Source organism: Acromyrmex echinatior, chromosome 8, assembly GCF_024713525.1.
Source record: "Acromyrmex echinatior isolate Ae372 chromosome 8, ASM2471352v2, whole genome shotgun sequence".
Taxonomy (NCBI): domain Eukaryota; kingdom Metazoa; phylum Arthropoda; class Insecta; order Hymenoptera; family Formicidae; genus Acromyrmex; species Acromyrmex echinatior.
Window position 1 is genome coordinate 6,903,550 of NC_141859.1, and position 19,357 is coordinate 6,922,906.

Sequence of the window (19,357 nt, forward strand, 5' to 3'; positions counted from 1 at the left end):
CTCTCTGCTAATATCTCGTCGGTGTCCGAGTTACTAACTGCGCGTTTTGGAACGGTTAGTATTGGTTAACCACTAGATCACAGTAGTAGTTTCGGAATGAACTATGGTAACCAAGTAAGATTTTGGAACGCTTCTCTGTGTAGTGTGATACACGTGGGCATTAGCGGACAAACGTGTACATACGCATATACGTATATACATGTATATACAATCTTTTTCCCACGTTATTATCTATTTATTTGTAACTTGAAATTTTACTGATGATAAATAAGTTATAGTGGAATTGTCACAATGTTTCGCACAGTGAGTATTACAACTTATTCTAGACAAATAAGATATGAAATCTTTTATAAAATATACATGAATAACAAAATGCTTATGCGTCATTTTTTCAGGTTATTTTACAAGTACGTAACCAAGTTGCCCGGTTAAACAATGTACGATACTTTACACAAGAAATGAACGAGACTGCAAATATAGAAAAATGTAAGTATTCAATGCCATTAGGCAATTATTTGCAACTCTATGAGAAGATATTTATGATTGAACAATTTCCATTTCTATTTTTATGCTGATTATAGAAATTTAATGCTATTATTTTTAACATGAAGTTTTCTTTTTAACCAGGTGTGAATAATGTAACATTACTTGGAAGAGTTGGAGCAGATCCTCAGAAACGTGGCTCTGAGCATCCAGTTGTATTATTTTCCCTTGCAACACATACAAATTATAAATACGAATCAGGTACATATATCAATCCTAACCTAACTTTGGAAAAGCACGCAATAATGTTATAGGAATAATTATATTGGAATATCTCTTTATTTCCAGGTGAATTTATGCAAAGAACAGACTGGCACAAGATATGTATTTTTAAGCCTAATTTAAGGGAATCTGTATATAAATATTTAAAGAAAGGTCAACGAGTACTGGTAAATGGTAGGATAAGCTACAGTGAATTTAAAGATGCAGAAGGAAAAAATGTTCTCGCTACATCTATCATAGCAGATGATATAATATTTTTCCAATAAGTTTTATATGTAAACTATATATATTTTCCTTTTCAATAAAATTAAAAGATATTTTCTTTTATTCTGCAATCTGTAGGCAGTTGAATAATAATGACTTGCCATAAAATGTATCTTTGTCATTGAATTTCAAACATCAAATGTTCTAAATTTAATATTGTTGTTAGAATTCTTACTCTAATTAAATACATTAAATCTATAAACATTGGTGTGTCCAAATTAGATATATCAATGAATAGTGTCTAAAAAAAAAATTTATTTTTAACAGATTGTATTTTGGATGAGTTGAAAGAATAGTATACGTACCTTCTTAATAACTAAATAAGTCTATATTTACAACATTCATTATTTCATGTATTCTTCATATAACAACTTATATAATAAAACAGCTCTAATTTCTAGAGAATTTTACATGTTTTATACACGCGAAACGATATATAAACTTCAATCTTAGACGTATATGCATTGTTTCGCACTACTATTATATCTTCACATATGCTGTTACATACATATAGAACACATACGTATAAATATATTTATATATTATATACACATATTTATATAAATATATTTATAGATATATATTTACTCATTTATATATAAACATTTCTGTTTGTCCGACATTTGTCCATGTGAAAATTATTTACATGATTGTAAAGAGAAAAGATATACATACATATATTTTTTGTATAAGTATGTAAGTATATGTATTTTTTATTAGACACACACACACATATATATATATATATATATATATATATGTATATATCTAATAAATGATATAATGTGTGTGTGTGTGTGTGTACACAAACACATACACACATTTTACTTCGATAACATTACGCAAATTCTAGACAGACGTTTCATCTAAATGTGTGTAACATGCACGCGCGTTTTATCTAGATAATAATTTCTAATTAACTATGTACTTATATTCTTTCCGCATAGTATAGAGATCACAGTATACAAGAAGCCAGATATTTTTCAATATGTCACTTATATCATACCTGTTTCATTCATTATCTCATTCGCTCGCACTCACGCTTTAATTCTCATAGTTTTTCAATTTCATATTTTCAAGCTTTACATTTTCAATTTTATATTTTCAAGTGCAAAAATACAATTAGCAATCTTCTTAAATTTGTTTCCTAATTGTATATGCGTCTTGTTTCTTCACGTTTTTTTCTACTTCTCTTGCGGACTTTCGTGATTTATTTCGTGAATAAACCTCGAATAAAAAGTCGTGGAATGTAAGCCACAATCACACAGGCAACAAACATAGAAATTTCGAATATAAATTTTGATAGTAAAATATATATATATTTTTTTTTCTATAGATAAATTTATATATTCTAACTCTGGCCCCGAATTTCCATAAGATTCTTGCACTATTCTTCTAATATTCATCTTATCTTTCGTTCGCATTTACAATTCATAGTTCATTTTATAGTTCAGTTCATTAGTTCAAGTTTATATACAGTTCCTACAACGTATAATCGATATACGAGACTCGATTATGGCGCATTCTTGATATAACGCATCGAGCTTAAGGGATACATATTGGTTCCAAAATCGTGATATACCAAGTTTTTTTGGAACAATCGACTAAATACATAAAACGTTCTCTTATTAAACGGCAAATGTTCTTGGCACAAATACGTCAAAATAACGGAGAACCATTTCGGTACATATACAGTAAGAGCTTGAGAAAATCCAGTTTCCTTTAAAATCTATATGTGTCACAGACATACATAATTATTAAACTATCATGAAAAAGTTTATTTTGTCAAGCTCTTTATACTCCGAAAACTACGGAAACATTAATAACATAATTGTTCTGTGATGCATTTACACTGAATATTTGAAATCAAGTAGTCTTTCTTTGGGACCGACCTTATTTATAGGCTATGTTTCGCCAAGAAAAAAAATAAAGTCGTACATCACAGAATATATACCTAAGATTAAGAAAAAGAGGAGCAGAGAAACGCGTAAGAAAAGAAAGACCTGGTAACAGTTCTCCTTCTGGCATTCTTTGTACATTGAATCGTCGTATGTATGTTCTTAAGTGCACCTAAGATCGTACGTTTCATACACATCTTGTCGTTGTAAAAGTGAAAAGGAAATTGCTCGGTTTGGGTGATTCACTCCATTACGAGGAGAAAGCAGGAAAAGGGATAGGGCGGAATATCGGCGAAGATTCAGCTTCACAGTGAACCGTCTATCATTATCGGCATTGAACGCGAATATATGTGAGAGTGGAGAAGAGAAGAGGGAGCAAATCGTTATCCGATTTGCACCGTGAGGAGATACACTCTCTTCTTGCGTTTCTTATCACACTCTTACATATAACGACGAAAATAGAGAGGATCTTGTACAATAGCAACTTTGAATTCTTGATAAACACACAAAGCTGGGACACATATGTAGGATGTAAAATTTAATTTCTTTTTTTTTTTAAAGGATCCCTCACTCTTAGAGCGTCAATGTGCAAATTGAATAAACGTGAATGCTCTCTTCCTGACGATTATTTTCAAAAAGTCTTGTAATGTGCTTCAAATCGTAGTTTTTATCACGTTTTGTTCTGCGATTTATATTTCGCGTGTTCTACGATTTATCAATGATTGCAAAATCTCTTACCAACGGTACTTTATAATTACCACTGGATGATTTCGAGATTAGATCTTATCTTCGTCATCGTATTTCTGAGTCTTGTCGATAAATTACGCTTTTTGGATTCCATCTTTTCCCATCTTGAAAACCTTCGCATATCTTTGTACAGATATCACTCAGTAGCCGATGTGGAACCCTTCTTACGTCGAGGTCATTTCGCCGCCGGCTCCCAGTCTGCCGTGATGCAATTACGCACAATCATTGCGTTCCTACCATCGCTAGGTCCCGCGTCACTTCCTCTCTTCCGGCTCCTGATTGGTTTTAACGAGATTGTATGCGTGACTTCTGTACTTGGCAGGTGGGTCGTGTAACGATAGGGGCTGCTGCTGTTCGCTCGGTTGATTCATGCTGGACATTGAGAGATCCGTCGGCATGTCCACTTCCGGTTCCGCCTCGGGACTTCCGGAAAGAGTCCTTTCCTCTTCTGGTTCCGACTTTATTCGCATCTGATGACGCAGCGATGATATGTTCTTGATGTTTTTCAATTCGATCGAATTACGCAAGAATCTGTAAAGAAAACATAGATGACATTTTCTTTTTGCCCAAAGATAATTTTTTTCATATTCTAAATGAGAAATTTGTATTTCTTGTGTTAAAAATTATTCTTGTTCATAATAGCAGCAGCAAAAATAAATTTTGATGTTAATTTTATTGAAATTATTTCAAAATTAACAAACTCATATTTATTTCTATCGCATTTTTTGTATGACAGACTAATTATTTAATATATAGTAATAATAATAATAATACTCACTGATAACAATGACGTTCGCCTTGTACTTTTCTAAGTATGTTCACGCGGTAATAATAACGTAAAGCTCTGCTCATTTTGTCGTAATTCATAGAGAGATGATTTTTTTGGATGCCCCAGAGTCGCGCTAGACCAGGTGGATCGACAATCTTGAAGACGCCAGTTTCTCGACTTTTCCACGAGATGTAATGTTGGTACCGTTGCGCGGGGTCGTTCAGCAATTGCTGAAGGAAGTCCCAGAGCAGTCTTCCGTCTAAACAGAATGACGGAAATTGTGCTACAATATGAATAACAATCATGGGAAGGTTAAAGTAACGGTATATATATATATATATATACACTTCGACATTTTATATTTAAAATATTCTATGCTGTTGCATATGCAAGTGACGTTAAAAGAATGCTCGAAAGATTATGGCATTTCTTACAATTAATTATTTCTGCTGGTAGATTTAAAAATCGCGGGCAATAGCAAATACTAACTGGTGTTGGGTTCCGACGAATCACTAGGGAAGAACTCTCTGTTCGTGCTAGTGGTCGATCGAAAGGTACCGGGCGTCAGCGGCATCAACTGGTGCGGTAACGTCGGGCTCGGTTGGTCCTTGACGCTCACCTCACTGAGCCTTTGTGCCGCCAAGGCGGTCGGTGTGGCCGGTGGACTGCTATTGCCGCTTGATACCTGGTGAGTGTTGTCTTCATCCGAATCGCTCTTATAGACTTGCGTCTGATTCGCGTCGGTCGCGTGACTGGGTGAACCCGACTGACTGTCCACAGACGGTGCTGGCGATAGTGTCACTGAATTGGCCGACATTAACGAGGCGAGATTCGAGGCGTATGGTGGCGTCTCCGTCCACGTTGGTGTAGGCGGATGTGAATGTGGACTCAGCGGATATGTGGACGGTCTGGTCGGTGTCACCGGACTGCTCGGTAGGCATCTCTGTAGTTGACTGTAATCACGCACTAGCATTGTCAGCACGTTGTGCAGCACGTCGCCAGCGCTCGGACACCTCTCGCCCATATCGGCCTTGGTCAACAAGCACAGAGCCTTGCCGTTCATCTGGAACACGTCCATGTCGAACGGTGGCAGGTCAAATTCCCGTTCGGCCCACCGCAGGAACGCCGCTACGTCCTCCCTCGACCACAGTCTAGGGTCGGACACTGAAAGGAGAGAAGATGCCATTGGTTGTATTCGCGGTGACCTTTGTAACCACTATGCGGTTTAACATCGTCTATACGCCTTCATAATTAATTCACTGATTCCTATTTCCTTTAATGAAGTCAATAGGAATGTATTAATTATAATAATATTAATATGAATAATACGAATTAATCGAGGAATTAATCTAAAAGAATTTTTTTTGTAGCAATTAAAATGCAGTAAAGAAAATCTTCTTCGGCTTCATTTTTATTCGAGTAAATTTTATACAAAAATTTTATAGGACTGGAAATTAAAAGGATAGTAAAACTTTAATTTTGTAAACTTGTGAAGGGATTATTTTTAACTTTTTTATGACACTTACCTAAACTCGTTGGTAGATGAGTTTTAAAATCCAAGAGAGGACTGGGCGGTGGATGCGTTGTAGGCGGGAAACCCATCGAGGGCCCGTATTGGGCCCTCCAGAGTGCCCAGTCCGGACATAAAGGCAAAGATATACCCGGAGGCAGCCGAGGTTCCATTCCGGCTATTCCGCCAGCGGCGGAAACCGGCGGTAGCTGCGATATCTGAATTGGTGGCAGCAATTTCATAACACGCCCTCGGATCTACTAATTGCTGTAACAGAAGAAATAAATAAAATTTATATTAACATGTCTGACTTTTGAAAAATCCTGTGATTTATTTCATTTTATAATTAAGCTCGATTATACACACGGAAAGTACAGTTTTGCTGAAGTAAAAATTTAACTATGTAGATGATACAGATCTATATATATATATATATATAAATAATTTTGCTAGACTATTAAAGTAATTATATAGGACGCTTAAAATAACTACTAAGCTATTAAAATTTTTTGCAACATTACTTATTCTGAATGTCCTTCATAATTATTTTAATAGTCCAACAAAAAATTATTTTCAGATTTGTATCCAGCTAAAATTTTAGGCACTCCAAAATTGTTTTTTTCGGTGTATATACAAATTTAATATAAATCGATTTGGATAATCTTTAATCTCGTAAATATTTTATATTTGTACAAAATAAATGCGCCTTTACAATTTAATAATTAGTTGACAATAATATCGTTCTTCCTTCGGACATTATGTCTTCATTAAATCAACTAGATGCAACAGTATCGTTCGATCTATTTAGCGAGCGCGTAACACGAAACGATGTCGACGTCATTTCGACGCTACAGGCGCACGAAAGTGATCTCTATATTTATTTACGACCATGGAGACGCAACACAGTGTGACGTAAAGTGCAATCTTCCGTATCTATACCGTCGAAAATCGATCCCCCTGATGTATAGCGCTTTACCTCGTCTAACGATCGGTTCGTCGATGTAGAACGATGGAAGATAATAACGCCAGATTACAGTTACACGTCAGTTTCTTACAATATGGACGTGGAACAAGCAAGATGATTCAAGAAGAGAACAAGGAGACGAGACGAAAAGAGAATGGAAGAGAAGCGTCGCGACGGCGACGTTTTGAGGCGTCGTCGTTCTCAATTTCCTGATCGGCAACCGGTTCGCAGACGTTCGACTATTAGCATAGAATGTGGGGGCATAAGAATGAAAGCCGGCAGGAAACATGGATTTACATAACGTATTTCCATCGACGTCGACGAAGCTATTTCCGTTCTCGACGTCGGCTCGCGGAGACCCGAGTCCGCCTAAGCGAAACTTCTTATAACCAACATGGAGATTCATTTTTGGACTTGTAACGAGTTATGCTGTTCATTTCGAAATTTTTCCAACTTAATTGTTTCCAGAATCATTTGATTGCCATTGTTTACAACATATATCGGAACTAGAATTGTTTCATACATTGAGAAATATTTCTGATTAAAAAATGAACGAATCAGAAGATTCTAATCATATTAATGAAAATTCTGGTTATCTCAATAAAAATTATAATAGATATCAATCAGAAAATTTTGATTTGTCCACTTTTAACCAGAATTCCAATTAATGCAACCAGATTCTTTCTTCGGATTTTTTTTTTGTAGTTTTAAGTAAGAATAGTCTTTGACTTAAGAGGATTTGTCATTAAAATTCAGAGTCAGTTTGTGAAGTTTATATCAATTTTTATAGGATAAAAGTTCTTGTGGTCCAGAATAGCAAACGGAAGCTCACGTAATAATATTACGTTGAATGTAAACAAAAAGAATCTAATTAGGAAGGTAGGATAAAGTAATGTAGCTTCTTCATCGGTAATGAGGCTATTTGCATGATAATCGTATGTTTATAATCCATGTACTCGATTAGATATAATTATTAACGTACCGGTGCGCGATTGCGCTTAATGTTGCGACGTGTTACAGCAGCTACTTACACTTTGACTGGTGACATTGTGACATGAAAAAATCGTGGTTACTATCTGATTTAATATGTCTCATAACAAGTGGACTTATGATAGGAAAAAGCCTATTGACGTCACCGTATGTTCGATATTATCGAGGCTATATAAAATTGTACGTAACAACTATTGTAATACAATACTATTGTAACATTCTACATATTTAATATTATCGCTGTTGAAGATTTCGGAACAATAAGCAAGTCTATTCTCAGAAAAAAGAAATGCTATATTTACATAGAAGTACAACACTTTCATTTTATTTTATCTTTTCTATTTTTTTTTTAATTATTGCATGTTATTTATATTATGTCGATTATTGTTGTAAATGGGAATAAATACAAGTAAAAATTCATTTTGAATTTAAAAAAGAAAACCGGTCTGCCATCATTTTTTGTTCAAGATTTGGTGATCGATGGGTTCCGGAATATTTTCAGCGAAAAAAACTCTTCTTTTCATGACACTTCGAAAAATGATCGGAGGAAGCTCTTGGCGGTACAATTGCGGCGCGATGCTCGCTCGAGAAGAGAACGAGAGAGAAAGAGAGAGAGAGAGAGAGAGAGAGAGAGAGAGAGAGAGAGAGAGAGAGAGAGAGAGAGAGAGAGAGGATTGCCCTGAGGGAAGAAGGCAGGAACCTCGGCATGCGAAGGTCGATGTGCCGTTGTCTCGCACCAGGAAATCCTGGTCGTCTCTTCGGTCTCCCCCTCTTCACTCCTTTAAATACCGCGAGTAAGCGAACGGCCTTATACTCAGGTGCTCCTTTCGGTCGGCGATTTTTTGCGACGCGGTTAATTAAAGCGGCTACTTGAAGCGACGTCGAGGGATGAATTTGAGGATAATCTTTGCATCGCACCTGTTTCGAGACATAATTGCTTATGCACGCTTCTTGATGGTTATCACTTCGAATTATACAAGATGAAAGTCCACAAATATGAGAATCTTTGATGATCATCAAAAATTGAACATCTTAGGTGATAAAATTTCAAAACATCGATACCTTTGATGTTACCGCAGCTTTAGGGTTGTCACATCCAAAGTTTCTCATTTTAAAATTCCATAATTTTTTCTTGATTTCCAGATAAAATTTCATGATTTTTTAATGTATTCAATAATATATCGATTTTTTTTGTATCCTGATTTAGGAACCATCAAATATTTTTTGAGAGAACAATTTAACATAGAAATGTAAATTATCATTAATGTTGCTGATATTGCTTACATTTAATTGTTAGTAATATATAACTTTTGATATATAATGTACGTAATTCTTGATTTTAAACTTCTTTAAAATCAAGAATTTTAATTTTCTAGAAAATAATGTACGAAATTCTATGACTATACCCTGACAATTCTCTGACCATTTGCAATTTTTTTGACATTTCTTTGATTTTCAGTTTTGCGGCGGCAACCATAAATTTCGACCGAGACAATTTTAGCATATTGGAATGCGTTCTCGAGAGATGGAAGAAGTGATAATTGCGCGAGGAAGGTAACAAGAAAACACCGGATTCTGCGGTTCCGTTTGCGTGTTCTCTCGCGAACATTCTTTTTTTTTTTTTGGTGATGAAAGAAAGGAGAATTGCGATCACTTTGCGAATTGCAGCGGAAGCGTCAGTAATAAAAAATTGTAACCGCGACGCCCCTCGAGACTTCCGGTACGCGATCGAAGGAGAACACACCGGAAGCGCGTTCGATCGCGACGAGGTAACATTGACATTTCCGCGTTGCCTATTTCTTCGCACCACGTCACGGTGTGTTTGCGTAATATATGTTTAAGTTCTTGAAAACCCCTGAGGACTTGAAGAACTCCTCTTTTTCATTTTCAACATGAGTCTTTGTAATTATTCTTTTATGAATTTTAATGTAATTTTAGTTACATTTACATGACATAACCATGTATATGCATATATGTAATATATATATATATATGCTTTAGATAAAAAATAAAAAATAAATATTGAGTCGCTATCTAGATGTAAGGATATTTAATATCTTATAGCTTCCTAATATTTTTAAAATATTAGGAATTTAACACAAAAGATTTTTCTATTATTACCTATATAGAATTTGAGAAATAAAAGCGTGCATTATCGATAAAAATATATTTTGAGTATATTTAGTTCATTTTTTCAATATTTCAGTTTTTAAAAGATTCTTATAAGATATTACACGGAGAGCATTTTCTTTTAAATTTACTTTGAAAATATGGTAGTTGTGATACAATACAATATTTTAAAGATTTTTACCATGCATTCAGTAAAATTGATTAAACTTGTTTTATACTTTATTGTAGTTTTATTAATGAATGAAAGAGATTTACATTAAAATTCTTCGAAATACAATGTTGTCTGACTGTCATTTTCAGGGTAATTCTAAGAAAAAATTCTCTCCGTGTAGCATTAAAATTATTAAATTGCTTAACAATTTAATATGTGATATTGCTACTTTAGTTCTGTTTATGATTGCGTTTCACGACTGAAAAAAGATTTCGGCGCGCAATTTGCAAAATTGAATGTAGGTATGTATAAATTCACATTGAAATACTTTAGATCCGCATTAAGATCAGTTTTGTAATCAAAAATAGAATTATTTCTTTTAATTGATTTATTCTCGTCGGTTATTTCGTCATCTATTTGATTATAATTTTTTTTTCAGTCTCATATTCTGTTCTTTTCTTTTTTTATCTCTCTCTCTCTCTCTCTCTCTTCTTCATACCGACATTTTTTTTCTTTTCTCAATCCATAGAGTTCCTGTCACGTGGAGGACCTGTAGTGACCTTGATTATATCGTCTTGTTTACGATCGATCCTACAACTTAACGACCGGGTTTCCCGACGCGAAAAAGCTCTCGACTGATCATCATCGCAAATGTGTTTACGTTGTCGCGTGTCGAATAGCTCAAAAGTCTTTACGTAGAAGTGACTGTGATAATCGTGTAGATAGCGCAGTACAGATAGTAGTAACTGTCATTCGCCATCACGTATCGTGACAGCTACGTGTCTTATGTTGACATGTAATAAATATTACCGGAAGTGAACCTCTTAACGCTCGGTATCGCGGAAGGCGTGAATCAGCCACGTAAATGACTATAAATGAGCAGATTAAGATAATAAAAGATTCTTGTAAATGTCCTAAAGCATGGCATTACCAAAGTGTGCATCTCGCTAATTACGCTAATATTAACGTCTTGTTCCTAGCATGAAGATAAAAATACTAAAGTAACACATGCATTCAATGGTATAATAATATTCGCGATTTATCTGTCACGTCGTGACTCAGCAGTCGCTTTTCCCCTACGATAAAACGTGTAAATGAGCAAATTAAGATAATAAAATATTCATATATATCCTAAAACGTGGCATTACCAAAGGTGTGTACCTTGCTTAATGCGCTAACATTAACGTTTTGTTGCTAGCGTGAAGATAAAAACACTAAAGTAACGTATGCATTCGATAATAATAATATTCGCGATTCATCTCCCACGTCTTTGAATCGGCAGTCATTTTTTTTCTCCCCGCTACGATGATTGTATTTAAATCGAATCGATGGCCCGCGAGTTGAAATGCATGAGGTGACACCACGTGCTCTTCATGTGAAACGCCACAATCTGCGCACATCGCGGGCGGTTCGTCGACGAAAAACACGTTCGCGGAGCGATAAAACGTAAAACGTTTTCTCCTCCCCGGGCGACAATTTAATCCCCGTCAGTCAAACACGACGGGATCCGTAATCGGTCAGGCGGGTCGATAAAGGATCCATGATTAGATCTCGTCATATCCACTGATATCCATCTTGTCGCCTTGGTCTCGCCGTCCTGTAGGACGTTGTTACGTTGCCACTCGTCGTCGTCGTCGTCGTAGTCGTTGTCTTTCTTCGTCGATCGTCGCGGTCCCCTTAATGTCAGAGGTTCGTTATGCCTTATTCATTTCAGTTCGCTGGCACGTACATACAAACGGGTTACGTAACTCGCGCATGAGGAAACATGTGCGATTTGTTAAGATTAACACGCATACACGCACATGCTCACACGCACGACACGCATACGTTTGCTCGCGATATCGTCCGACTCATAGACCATTGTTGCGCGATCCAAAACGAGTTCTCTGACGACGATTTACTTCGATGCATACACTCCTACGTAATACGAAATCTTAGGCTGTGTGCCACCAACGGGTGATAAGCGATAAGTCGTGTACGAATAGTCGGTTATATAAAAAATAATTCAAACGTATAATGTAGTGCATTTATATATTGATAAAGTCGTAACAAATAATATGTTGCAATAATATATTTACTGAGGGATAAGCGTTTGGTATTTCTGATAAAAATTGCATAGAATAGTTATGGTTAAGAGCTCCATTTTTATGGTTATTATATTACTATTACAATGTCAGTATTAATAAACATATACATGTATAATTCTCTTAAACATATAAAAAAATTATACTATAAACTATGATAATTTCAAATATTAATATAATAAAATATCAAAATATAAACAGTACATAAATATTTATTTTCTTGTTCAGTAAATGCAATCGCAATTATAGTGAATGTGATTATTTCTTAAATTCATATATTTATGTGGTAATAATAACTAAAAAATATGTTAAGAAAATATTCAAAATTTTTTAAGTAGTGTGAGACTATTATTTGTGTAATTAAAATAATTATAAATATAAAGTTGTTCTAAAAATGACTATAAATTACAATTAAATTATGATAATTATAAGTATTTTTTCTCTCAGCGTGTGTATACGACCAATTACTATTAATTAATTAACTTAATTTATAAGATTTTTATTAAAAATGTATTTGTAGATATACCGATGCATGTATTCCTATCAGGTACATTTTATATCCTCGCGATAAAATAATCAATTTCTCATGATGAATAAAAACGATAAAAATCTGCATAAAGAAGAAAAATATTAACCAAATGGACCAATTATAATGTTCAAGGACCTAATACAATAATGAACATGAGAGGCGTCTTTATAATATCGACTAGGAACGAGGCGATGATCTCGCAAGAAATTACAGTCCGAACAGTGTAACAATTTAGCTCTGACGTCGGTGTCTCCTCGGGTGGAGAAGGAAGTAGGTAAGTACCTCGCATCCGCAGATGTATGCACGCACACGCACGCAGAAGAGCGCACACGTACGCATAGACGATGCGCAACGACAGATGAAACGCACACAGGCGGTTTCGCAACATCGGGAAAGGCAAAAAGTCCGCCGCCGTGCGTCAATAAGCGAAGGCAAGTTTCGACTTGTTCGTCATATCGCGCGAAATGATCGTGCGATCATAACGATTAATGTGCATTAATAATACGATACCGGCGTGATAACGATCACCCTCGTCGATTACGCGCTGATCATTCATTAGAGCAGACCGGTCGGTCTGTCGATATAATTAAGCGTGAACGGCACCAACACACGTCCGTGTGTCACGCTTCCAGCGCGGCATAATAATCGCCCGTAAGAACCGTTCGGTCTAAAACGGTTATTCGGAAAGCGAGTCTAATCACGAGCGATAGTTATCGTAGCCCCTGAGGAATTAGATGATAAAAAATAATTCTACGAATGTTATCTCGACGCCGTTAATGGGTAACAGTGCGACGAATGAGTCATGCAAGAAATTAAGAACCACGCTATTGACGCAATATCGTCGATATTTTAAACAACGATGCGGTTTTTAGTTATCAGGAACGATCTTATTTTTCCTAATTATATATTTTCGTGCAATTCTGTTTAATTATTTTATTTTTGTTTCATGAACGATCGCGTGCTGCGATGGAACCTGGGAAAAATATCGCGTGGCACAGTGGTACCTATTCACTGTTCACCAATTAAGTATTGAGTAAAAGTAACGGGTATCGATGCACGCTTGAGGCGACGGAGGATGACGTATGTGTGTGTGTGTGTGTGTGTGTGTGTGTGTGTGCGCGTACGTTTGTGACCTCGTGTGGGTGCATGTCTGAAAAGACAACCAGGAAGGTACGTACAAGGAGATACGAGGAATCGGTTCGCGCGCAGAAGAAGGAAGAGGAAGGTCCTTGGTGCGCGTTCGAACCAGGATTTAAGATTTATCATGTATAACATTCAAGAACGCGAAGGAGAGCCTTATCTCCTCTCTCTCTCTCTCTCTCTATCGGACACCCGCTTCGCGTTTCTTCCTCCTCGCTCCGTACCCTTCCGGGTTCCTTCACTTCCTGTTTCTCTTTCTCTCTCGACTCTCCGGCTTGCCCGCTTGCATGCAAGCACGCACGTGGACGCTTTATCGGTCCCTGTCTTTGTCCGCCGATGTCGAGGCGTACTACCGCGCGAGTGATTAATATGGCAATATATACTAATGCGAGATATGTAAACCGACGCGGTAATTAGCGGACATTGTAGTGGTGATAGCGATTTTTAATGATTCTCGCACATCCGAGATCTATTTTCGCCTCTTTACTACGTTTATCTTTCTTTTTTTTTTTACATCATTAGGAAAAATGTTTTATTCTAATAAAATCAAAATTTTGTTGTAACAACAAACATTTGATTGAAACATATTATCGTTTATAAAGCAGAGAAATTATTTCGCAAAATCAACTAAATTTTTTTGTTCCATAAGCCAAATATTTGGTTGCTGTTAAAAATGCCTCAACTAAACAGTTTTGTTGAAGGCGCTAAATTTTTTTCCTAGTGCACGAAAAAAAAAAACAATTTTGCTGAAGTATTTAAAAATTTAGTTAGATACAGATCTGAAAATAATTTTGTTGTGGATTATTGAAATAATTACGTATAATTACGAATTTTAAAAGTATGAGTAAGAGTACAAAGAGTTTTGACATTCTGTAGCAATCAGTTAGAATTTCCTATGTAATTATTTTGATTCAACAAAATTATTTTTAAATCTATATTTCACTAAATTTTTAGATATTTTAGCAAAATCATCCTTTCGTTGTAATGCGTTATTTATTTCTTAAAAAAAAAAAAAACAGGTTCTTGTCTTATATTCATTTTTTTCACTCTCAATATTCTCATCTCTTCGCAAGTCATCGGTTATTCGCTTCGCTTAAAGTCCGCAATTTTATTGTCAATTTTATGCCGCACTTTAAACCTTTATGAGTGATTTATACATACTAGATATGCCGGTTAGATATTGTTGTAATACAGGATTTCAAATGTCAACGTTCATTGTTTACTGTGACAATCGATCCGTCACTTGCGTTGGATGTTACTTTGGTGATAAAACAGTACTACTGATAATACAACTTCCAGCATCACTCTGATTTTATTTGAAATATCTATAGACAGATTTATAAAATAAATTTATATAGATAACGTCAATAAACTTCAAAAATAATATCCGACAGGTTTAATAATATTTGTATGTTGATTTTAAGCTATCTTCAACTGAGACAAAGAAAATATCGCAGTTATCACAGTTATCACATTAAAAAATTATATATATATATATATAATGCGGCAGAAAATAAAATCGTGATTTTCATTTCTGCGTGACTTTCATTTATTCGCGAAGGTTAGCTTATTAAGGACTCTTTGCGGAAAGTGGAAGTTTCCGCGAAGTCCGAATATCGTCGCAGGCACGATTACAGAGAGATAAGCTGTAATAAGGAAACGCATTCGCGGTGCATGACGCGTTACCGATGTTTCAGCGATGACGCTGTTGACCCGCCTTTTAACGCTACTCGTATACGGTTCTACGGAAGAAAATATTTTCCTTCTTTGTACAGTCACATATAGACAGAGAAAAATGTTTGGTACAAATAACTATTTTGTTGACATGTGATTAATAAAACTTTCGGAATTTTTCATTTAAAAATTGTGTTGTATAATCAAAATTTGGTTATTCTAATCAAATTTTTTGTTAAAACAACATGATTTTTTAATAAAAAAATAAGAAAGTTTTTGTTAATCACATATAAATAAAATAAATAGTTACATCAAAACATTTCTTAGTGTAGATAATCGAGTAATCTTATCACATCCGTATCTTCTATTTGTAAATGTAAGAAATCTAATTGACCACGGTAATTTAAACGTTAAGAATGTGTTCTAATGAAATAACTGTAGCTTTCGGTATAATGAAAAGTACATTATAAGTACTTGGAATTAATATTAACGAATTATTACTGGTAATTGTAATACACATACAGAAAAATATTATTCTATTGCTAAGAAAAATAAAGTACTCAACTTTCTTTCTTAGTAACTATTATCTTTAACAATGAATATCTTCTTAATAATATATTTGTTATAAATTTTAGAAAGAAAGTCTCGTTAAATATGTACTGAAAACAAGAATTAATTTTCTTTTGAAGAATTATAAAACTGATCGAAAAAGCGACTTTATATAATAAGTAAATCAAATTTGTTTTTTTAATTTCATAATCTCGATTGAAATAAATATAAACTAAAATATATATTATAGAATTCAGAATATATTTTGAATAAATTTGATGTTTATGATGACCTTACGATAGATTTGGATATATGAACTTTTAAAAAATTGAAACAATTATTACTTGTATATATAAAGGGTGTTTTTTTTAAGCCCGATAAAACTTGAAATTGTAAAAAATAAAACAAAAAATTAAATTAAACAGCCGTGGTGGCCATATGCCCGAAATCATTTTCAAATGTTAATGCCATGCATTGATCTTTCGACTAAAAAATTTTTTGATTATAATTTAATTTTTGTGTTAGTTTTTACAATTTTAAGTTCTATCGGGCATAAAAAAACACCCTTTAGTATACTATATTTTTTTGTGTGCAGCATCCAAAATATCAGCTGCTGGCAAATATCTGTTCGCTTCGGATTTTGGTTCCCTATTTTTGGAGGAACGGAGATTAGGATTATTGCATACGAAATGTTTGTTCGTAAAATAGCATAACAAAAAATAAATTCTCATTAACGCTAAATAAAAATACGCGTTGGTATTTCACGTTATCTTCGTCGTTGATCTTTGCGCACCACCGGCGATGGCGATCGGCGGTCACGCGGCCGCGCCGCGAGTTACGCGCCGGCCGCGTAATCGTGCATTACGCGTGTTGCACGCGTAAACACGGATCCGGGTGCTCCGCGAGCTGGCTTCCGAACGGTACCGAGATCGACCGGAGAAAGTCGAGCAGTCGAGAGAAGTGCAACGGAACGAATGCGCGGTAGCGGCCGAACGCACCACGACGACGTTCTCCTCTCCGCCTTCCTTCTCCTTCGTTCTCGTTTGCCCTCCCTTCGCTTTTGTTACAACGGGACGCTCCGTAAATATCCGTCTGCACTCCTCATGCGAACATATCGCACTGTAGCGTTAAGTCTTGCCGGATAAAAGAATCTAAGCTAGAAACATTGAAATTACGCTGCATGACAGTTAGAAAATAGTTGAGATAATGTTCGGTTCAGTAGGTAATGTTTGTACGGAAAGATATATACTCTCTTCCAGAAAAGTTAAATGAAAATACTGATTAAGTTTTTAAAACGTTATTTATGATTCTAATATTTTAATAAATCAAATATATTTAATATTTGCCAATAACTATTTGTTACCATTTTTTACTCATAGAAATGCATCTGCAAAGATTGTCCATCTAAATGAAAAGTCTTTTTCAGTTTTCCGACGACAATCAATTTATTCAAGATTAGATATATTACGTTTCATTTTAATAAAATTTACTTGCAAGGTTAATTTGTAAATCGCTGATTTAATCACTGGAACAAAAAAGGTTAGATTTGCAACACACATTGCAAACACACATTGCTTACATTCAACGATAAGAATTAAAAAATTGCGATGAAAGAGCAATGAAAATAAGTTTGGCGCGTTAAGTACGAAGAAAAACGAACCTCAAACTTTCGTCAGGTGGTTAGAAAATCTCTCGTCTAATAACTTGTTCTTGCTAGAAACTTAGTTTCACCAACTTGCTCGTGAATCTGCGAGAACGTGACGCAAGCGTCGAGCTTGCGATGATCGAGAATACTCGAGTTCACCGACCAGTCCAAGGTCACGTGGAAAAAGACACGGAAGACACCCGTACGACTTTTCAATCACGAGCACCACTACCAACTTCCACTCTCGGAACTTTTTAACTAACGAACCGGTGAACCAGTCGCGCGGCATCAACCTCACACTCTCTCTTTCCCTCACACAATTTTCATTCCACAGTCGGACGCAGTTAAAGTCGCGCATGAAACAGCGATAATCAGATACGCCACGTTCTTTATCTAATCAGAAATCCAAATAATTTCCCATTTACTCTTCACTCGAGAAGCAGTAACATCCTTTCGGTCCTTTCCTTTCCGTAGCGATGGAACTTCTTTCATTTTTTGTAACGTAGATAATATTTTTATTCTTTTATTTGTATCTTTCAGACTTTCTGATCGGGAAATTTTTTTAATTAACTGTATGTTTAGATATTGGAATAATTAAAGTACACATTCCAATAGGAAGGGATTATAATTTTTTACAAACCTTAATTAGAACTTAATTTGAAATATTTCTCAAAGAAAATACCGAGTACGTCGTCATATTTTCTTTTTCCTTAACTTGTCAAACGCAAACGACGTTTCTGACATCGTCAATAAAATCTGTCGGACCCTTCGCATTGCATTTCCAAGTATTTATGCGTTTGACGCACGACAAGTATCGAGATACGTGCATTATCGACGTGCGCTTATCACGTGCTCGTGCTTCTCGCGTAAAACAGAAAGTGACTTAATCATGACGTGCGCGCGCGCATCGTCCCTCGAGGCGGAAGCGAATCTTCGCGATCGTGGTCGATCCGAAAACCTTATCGCGAAAACCTTATCGCCGCTTCCACGTCGCGCCGCGAACGTGTCGTGCCGATACGGAAAGTATGAGATAATTTCGTGGATCAGAACGGAGATAGCACGACGTTGTCGAAATCTCCGATCGGCCGCTGATAAACCGCGAGATCTTGCGCTTCGCCGTGGAAATCGGTGAGATGGTTAAATAATTTATTTCATTAAATATTGATAACGATGGATGTTGGAATTGGAGCGGATCGTGTCCGAGGAATGCAAACTCTTCAACACAGTTGAATTTATTCTGAATTATATCAATCGCAGCTTGATTCTCAAACTCGCATAATCTTGAAAGATTACAACGGAATCCTTTCCACGCATTGGAAGAATAATTTTGTTAAAGTATCTAAATCATTCAGTTAGTACAGGTCTGAAGATAATTTTTTTTGGACTATTATATAATCATCATCAATGTAATATCAAAATAGTTATGTACGAATTTCAAACATGATGAGCAATGCAGTAAAAAGTTTTGACATTCTATGACTATTAAATTTATAATGTCAAATTATACCTAATTTGAGTTATTTTCATTTCTATAAGTCGCCACTGTTT

The 19,357-nt window shown here is 35.4% G+C and overlaps 2 protein-coding genes across 2 annotated transcripts in view; one reads left to right on the forward strand and one right to left on the reverse strand.

The window, feature by feature from the left end:
- Positions 1–10: 10 nt before the first annotated feature.
- On the forward strand, positions 11–1,137 carry mtSSB (mitochondrial single stranded DNA-binding protein). Its single transcript, XM_011050913.2, has 4 exons — positions 11–303; positions 396–486; positions 628–744; positions 832–1,137. Exons 1-4 carry the CDS (start codon positions 292–294, stop codon positions 1,029–1,031), a joined length of 420 nt encoding a protein of 139 aa, XP_011049215.1. The 5' UTR covers positions 11–291; the 3' UTR covers positions 1,032–1,137.
- A 127-nt stretch (positions 1,138–1,264) lies between these two features.
- The window catches only part of aop (ETS variant transcription factor anterior open), a 44,639-nt gene continuing 26,546 nt past the window's right edge, over positions 1,265–19,357 (reverse strand). Inside the window, exons 2-5 of the mRNA XM_011050912.2 lie at positions 5,970–6,220; positions 4,933–5,607; positions 4,453–4,702; positions 1,265–4,205 (exon numbers count right to left, since the gene is read on the reverse strand). Of these exons, the coding sequence (XP_011049214.2) occupies positions 3,929–4,205; positions 4,453–4,702; positions 4,933–5,607; positions 5,970–6,195 (1,428 nt within the window). The 5' untranslated portion in view covers positions 6,196–6,220 and the 3' untranslated portion in view covers positions 1,265–3,928. The remainder of the gene's footprint in view (positions 4,206–4,452; positions 4,703–4,932; positions 5,608–5,969; positions 6,221–19,357) is intronic.